The 7,171-nt window shown below is 36.2% G+C and overlaps 1 protein-coding gene across 1 annotated transcript; it reads right to left on the bottom strand.

Moving 5' to 3' along the window:
• Positions 1–5,098: 5,098 nt before the first annotated feature.
• Positions 5,099–6,355, bottom strand: LOC139868908 (F-box protein At5g65850-like). The gene is made up of 2 exons (XM_071857246.1): positions 6,004–6,355; positions 5,099–5,952 (listed from the first exon to the last, which is right to left on the bottom strand). Exons 1-2 carry the CDS (start codon positions 6,353–6,355, stop codon positions 5,099–5,101), a joined length of 1,206 nt encoding a protein of 401 aa, XP_071713347.1.
• Between the last annotated feature and the right edge of the window lie 816 nt (positions 6,356–7,171).

Below are 7,171 nucleotides of genomic sequence, written 5' to 3'. Positions count from 1 at the left end.
GTTAACGATCTTGTTAAATGTTGTTAACCCAATGTTTATAATATCAAATGAGATTTTAAATTATTATATTATCATGATATTATCATGTATGAATATCTCTTAATATGATATATATATATATATACATTAAATGTCTTTACAACGATAATCGTTACATATATGTCTCGTTTAAAAATCATTAAGTTAGTAGTCTTGTTTTTACATATGTAGTTCATTGTTAATACACTTAATAATATATTTACTTATCATTTAACATAATTAACCAAGTGTATTAATATCTTAATATGATTCATATGTACCTAGTAAGACGTTGTTATAACGATAATCGTTATATATATCGTTTTCGAGTTTCTTAAATTAATAGTCTCATTTTTTATGTATATAACTCATTGTTAAAATACCTAATGAGATACATACTTATAATAAAATCATGTTAACTATATATATAACCATATATATGTCATCGTATAGTTTTACAAGTTTTAACGTTCGTGAATCACCGGTCCACTTGGGTGGTCAATTATCTATATGAAACCTATTTCAATTAATCAAGTCTTAACAAGTTTGATTGCTTAACATGTTGGAAACACTTAATCATGTAAATAACAATTTCATTTAATATATATATAAACATGGAAAAGTTCGGGTCACTACATTTGTCGCATGGTAGAAGGTGCGTCCTGGAGTGTGATGAGATGAGTGACGGAGCCACCATCAGGTGTCACAGAAAGAAGATGGCGTTTGTGTGTTGAGGTGTCGTAAGCGGTGATGAAAATGGCGGTACCGGCGGTTGATGACGGAGCGATTGAGGTGGAGTTTGGTAAATGATGGATCGGCGATGAGAGATAGCCATGGTTTGGATACTGATCGAAATTGGAGTATCGATTTCACAAGAATTGTTATTTGTGATCCTGATTGTTCTTCTAGGGTAAGGGTTTCCATTTTTGGCAGAAAAGAGGAAAAGATAGCCGTGTGTAAGACCAATTTTAAAATTTTAAAGCAGCGTCACTTTCGGAATCTGACGCCCCTAAAACCGACGTGTCATGTGATTTGGCATAAAATCTGACGCCCTTAACCCTGACGCCCCGAGGCGTCAGTTAAAAAACTGACGGAAAAAAAAGTCAGCGTCACGGATGTTTGGACCAATCAGATTTCACCATTAATTTTTATATATTATTAATTAATATAATTTATACCCAACTACCAATAATATTTTACCACATCATTCTTCACAAATATAACACTCAAACTTAACATTCCCCATTATTTAACATTCACTTCATGACATTGCCACATCATCAAAAAGTACCTCATCTGCCTTTGACATCACAGCCAGGGTTATAATTGGTCTAATTGAAGAGGTGATATTTTCAAACTTTAAATTGATAGATCCACAAACATTTATTGTTTTTTTTAATAATGCCCTTTAAAAAATTGTACCAAGGAATTTGTGTAATATATCATTAAGTAAATCTAGGTGGTTCTATCAAATACATGTTTGGAAATATCAATTCTCGTAATTGAAGATGGAGAAATATTGCGGAATACCCAGCCCGGTTATTTAACATGAGCTTTTACATGGTGGTCTAATGGGCCTGGACGACCAAATAATATGATGAGCCAGTAAATTCGGGTTATTAAGCAGAACACTCATTTTCCGACCATGAAACCACTCATTTTTTATTAATAACCCGGGAAACTCATTTTTGCAACTTGCATGACCCGAGCAAACTTAAAACTTTGAAACGTCATTGAAAACTTACTAGTCAATTTATTTACCGCTCCATTCAATCTTTCATATTCCGACTCACCTTGAGGCTTCGTTCCCGAGTTATACTTTGGGAAGAAGAAAAAAAACCGGAGAGAAACTTAACTGAAATGGTATTTCTAAATTTTGTTCAAATGAAAGGAAAAGAAGAGGATGTAAAATTAGTCGAATTTTCCCTCATAACTCTCCTTTCATTTTGGAAGAACCATATTTCCCTCACCTTTACTTCTCTTCATCTCAATCTTTTTTTTTTCTCATATAATAACTCGGGAACAGAGCATGGGAGTTAGGCAATGATACACTTAGGTCCCGTTTGACTCACGAAAGTCAGTGGGATTCCGACAGAATTGGAATCGAATTTAGACACGAAGCGTGTGTAAATTCAATTCCAATTCTGCCAGAAACTCATTAGATTCCGTAAGTCAAACGAGGCCTTATAGTTCGTATGTCCTAGAATCCATTATTGGATTCGATATGAATAAAGAATCTTCGTGCGATTTTATGTGCTTCTAATTGTTTAATATGGTATTAACTAATATTTAAGGTCACTCAAGTTTATTAATTTGTGTTTATATCCCACTCATATTTTTGATAACGAATTTGTACGCCATCTAAATTCAGATATTGATCCATATAAACCAAATTTGCATAATAACTAATCTAAAATAACACAAAATACAAATGTATTTCATACTTAAAGTTATTTATACCGATTACTAATTTAGCTATTTTCCTAATACACGATCATTTACATTTTAATGATGAGTTTTTAGTCGAATTTAGTATGTATGAACAAGATATACATTTAGAGATGGCCTACGAAATCATTTTTAAATACGAGTGAACTACAAAAATAAAACGACATAGTCTGCAAATGTATAATCACATTTTAAAAATGACGAGAATTCAAAGCGTTGGTACAACACTTAACCAGTTACAACAAAATGGATTTCATCGATAATGTTTCTTGTTTACAAGTTATATATACATAGCTTTTCTTCTTATCTTTGTTTTGGTCCAATCGTCTCGGGGACTAGCCATCGTTCTCGGGTTACTTTATCTCCTAGCCCTATTGTTGCCACAAGATAGGGATTGCCCAAGCTCGTAGGATGAGGACTTTCTGTTGCGTCGTTGAGTCTGTTGGTGACATATCTTTTACTAGAGCGATCGATTCAGTTCCAACAGATTTTCGTTTCCTTCTTTTCACCTCGTTTGAATCAAGAGCTTCAAATTTCTTCCGATTTGCTTGGAGCGAGGTTAGGGGCATACCGGTCAAGTACGCATCTTTGGAAAACACCGAGAAGGTAGCTAACCATTTTGGATCCGTGCTTCATGTGACAAAATCCTCGTCCAATTTGGGTAATGTTGGTAGTTTTATCTCTTTTATCGAATCTAATTGCATTAAACTTATTCATGAGTTATTTGAGGTCGAGTTAGATGAAGCAAACCACGTTAAAACGCAGACTTGAGGCAATGATATTGGGGACCCTTGGTCTTGCCCCGATTGCTTGATAATAAGTTTGCTTTTGATTTCGTTTTCGATGTTAATCGAGCAATTGCGGGCTTTTATGAGAATGTAAATGATTTTGGGTTTGTATCTTGCAATTCGGGTATTGAGGTCGTGGATGGTTCTTCGACGGCGTCAGTACACTCGAACCATATCAAAAAAGCGCAAGGAGCCTTGTGTAAAGAAAAGAGAAAAGCAAGTTTCACCTCGGGATCGGTTAATGTTTCAGCAACGTCTTCGGGTGATGTTAGTTATGAATTTGTGGTGCCTGACACTCTCGTTGATAATTCTCAGGTTGGTTTGAATCAAGAAGACGACGTTCTAGCGTGCCCATGCTACGGTAAACCTTGTGAAAAAAAGTGCTTAAAGGCTTGAAAATTTGCTAGAGAATATAAAGTGTCGTTTGAGTGTATTGGGGGTACTAAAAGGATTTTTCAAAGGATGAAAACCATGGAGGAGGACTCGAATGGCGGCGGCGGCGGCGACGACGACGAGGATGATGATGACGATGATGTCGGCCCCTGTGTGGCTGCGGGATCACATGGTGGGCACTTTTCTGGGTCTTCCAAGATGGCTCAAGTCTCACTGGATGTTGTTCCTCAAATGCCCGGCAAAGAGGTTTCTTATAAGCAAGCCGTGGGTAAATTTGTTGGGCCGGGCCAACGTGGTAAGAAGGCGCGGCCGTTTAGCTTGGATCTTTCTTGCTGCCGGGGTGTTTCTTTTTTGTTTTAGTCAATGTGTTGGGCTAATTTTTTAACTCCCCGATTGTTTGGGTTTAGTTTTGTCTATGTTTGTGATTTGCTTTGTGCAAGTTCTATTGTTGTTCTTTGCGTGTTGTTGCTTGTTTTGCTCGGCACACTCCAATATAGTTCTAGGTAAGGTTGTAGGTGTTGCTTTCTTTGGCCGAGGCATGAGGCATTGTCCGAGTCGGTTTTGTTTCCTCTATTTTGAAGGGCTCTTTCACCAATGGCACTTTCACTATTAGTGAAAGGCCCATATTCAATATAAGTTTTTCATTTTTTGGCGGAAAGAAAAATACATTAACATGGTTTTGTTGACTCTGTCATCTTTTAACTTAACATTCAGATAACACAAAACAATGACATGTTTATATTCAACATAAAGAGTTTGGAAATTTAAGTATTGACATGAGAGGGAGTCTCGAGAGGCTTTCTTTAATAATTCTGATTTCGTTCGGCATCAAAATCGTTACAATATGCACAACTTACATACTGTTGTTGGTACACTACTTAAAAACATTGAGTTGTAGCTCAACTGGTAGTGAATTGCCTCTCTTAGCGAGAGGTCGGTAGTTCGACTCCGCTGGGCTACCAATAGTCCCCCTGGGTGATCTCAAACCGATGTAAAAAAAACACTACTTAAAACATATGAACTACAACTTCAAATATATCATCAACATTGTATTAGGGGTAGTGATTGGAACACTACAAAATTACTTCAGAGTTCAGACATGATACTACAATAACAACAAAAAAAACACCACAAACAAAAACTAACAAATAACTTAAAATCTGAAACTTGAGAGGGAATTGAAATCATCTACCTTTATACAACCATAGATGATAGATCGTACTTGACAATGGCAGGTTATATTAAAATCTTGTGCACATTCCCAATATACCGTAATTGCCTTACCTTACTTCAGTGATAACATTCGTTAATTCAGAGAATCATAGCCTTAACATAAGATCCATGTCTAACAAGACTTTGAACTAAGTACTACAAGAACAACAATAATTCCGTTCTAGGGCCAGAAAATACAAAATAAAATACAGCGATCGTTGACAACCACAGTTAATAAATCATGAAGTCATTGACACATTCATCGGTAAAGGCACAATGCTTTCGACATAACTAGTAACTCCACAGAATTCCACGTTTTTAGAACGTAGAAACTTGTGAGGAAGAAAAAACTTCACGGGTTCAAAACTTGCCGTATTCAAGTCATAAACATATGCTCCCATCATATTCTTAGACAATCTTTTTGGTGAAAACATAATCTTATCCCTATCAACATAATCCGAAGGAAATGGCCCATCTAATTCTACCCAAGATTTAGGGAACGTAATAGTTTCTCTAATCCAAACACGATTATCATAATCTTGTAATATCCACAATTGCATTTCGTTAGTCGCCACCACACGATCATGACAGAGAACTCCTAACAATCCATTAACTTTCATTATCGAAGGTTGGTTTAATTTCAACGTGTTCGTACCTTTGTCATTATACCAAGTAGCGTGTTCACTAGGTAGAGCATCCTCAGGAATCTTAATTATCTCAAACTTCTCCGTTCTCAAATCAAACGCCAAAATTTCGTTCTGACTCTGAAGCATCATGTGTATCACACTATTAACACAAACACTACTTTTCGACCCATAGTACCAATGCTCACCACTAATATCAATCGGAAGCTTCGCATCGATCGTTCTCCAAGAATAATCCGACAAAGAGAATATCATAAACTCGATACTCGACGGTCTAAAAGGTTGCAACGCTTTAAGACCGAGCATCCTAATATTCAAAACCTTATGTTCATTTCTCGACTCATCGAAACCGAACATATAACAGATATGCACCGATCCGTAAGTATATTTTGGTACTAAAGCCACACCAGGTAATTCATAAACGCTACGAGTGCTAGGGTTAATAACGACTGCAAAATTATTTTCAACAAATCAGTTTCCACAAGTGAATAGAATCAAACCGCGTAAATGTTCGGCTTCCGGAGTTTGTCTGTAGGTATAAGGTGCGTCCTGGAGTGTGATGAGATGAGTGACGGGGCCACCATGAGGTGCGGCGGAAAGAAGGTAGCGTTTGTGTGTTGAGGTGTCGTAAGCGGTGATGAAGAGGGCGGTGCGGCGGTTGACGACGGAGCGATTGAGGTGGAGTTTGGTAAATGATGGATCGGCGATGAGAGATAGCCACGGTTTGGAAACGGATCGAAATTGGAGTATCGATTTAACAGGAATTCGTGTGAGGATATCTTGAATGATTTCATTTGGGAATGAAATTGTTGTTTCTGATTCTGATTGTTCTTCTAGGGTTAGGGTTTTCATTTTTGGGAGAAAAGAGGAAAAGAATAGTAGTGTGTAATTGAAGATGGGGAAATATTGCGGATGAATACCCGACCCGGTTAATTGACATGGGCTTTTTTAGGGTCGGTCCAATGGGCCTGGACGTGCAACTAATATGATGAGCCATTAAATTACTATTACTATATTATCTATATATTCAATTAGAAAAGGGAAAAAGACAAAAAAAAAAAAAAATGACACTATTCATTTAAAACTTTTTTTCAATTTTGTAACCTGACCTTCCGATTTTTATATTATGTTAAATTTCATCCTTTTTTTGCATTATGTTAAATTAAAAAGGTAGTAAAAGTTTTACTACCTTTTTAATTGTGACCAAGCCTCTAATTTTAAGAGATATATGTTAAACAAACTATAAATTAATTTTGTCACCTTACCCTCCGGTTTTTACTTTATATTAAATTTCACCCCTTTTACTACCTTTTTAAATTTTGACCAACCCTCTAATTTTAAGGGATATATGTTAAACAAACTATAAATTTATTAGAATGAATATGTAGATCACTTGGTAAGGATGTTTGTTGAAATTTAAAGGGACGCAGGTTCAAACCTTGAAGTTGGCCTTTTTTTTTCAGGCTAGCGATCTTGGGCTCAGCAAAGTGGGCCGACCCGAATACTTGTTAACTATTAGACAAAAAACAATGAATAGTATCAGGGGCGTTTTCGTCCTTTCATCTTTTTTCACCTTTTTTATTTTCCAAAAAAAACCCACACTTTTTCCAAAATTAAAATCGACCCCCAAACAGGGAGAAGTGTCAAATACCTATTGTCATAAAATAT

Source organism: Rutidosis leptorrhynchoides, chromosome 9 (genome assembly GCF_046630445.1).
Source record: "Rutidosis leptorrhynchoides isolate AG116_Rl617_1_P2 chromosome 9, CSIRO_AGI_Rlap_v1, whole genome shotgun sequence".
NCBI classification, from domain to species: Eukaryota; Viridiplantae; Streptophyta; class Magnoliopsida; order Asterales; family Asteraceae; genus Rutidosis; species Rutidosis leptorrhynchoides.
Note: the sequence above shows the minus strand (reverse complement) of the source record. Positions and strands in the feature narration are given on the sequence as shown.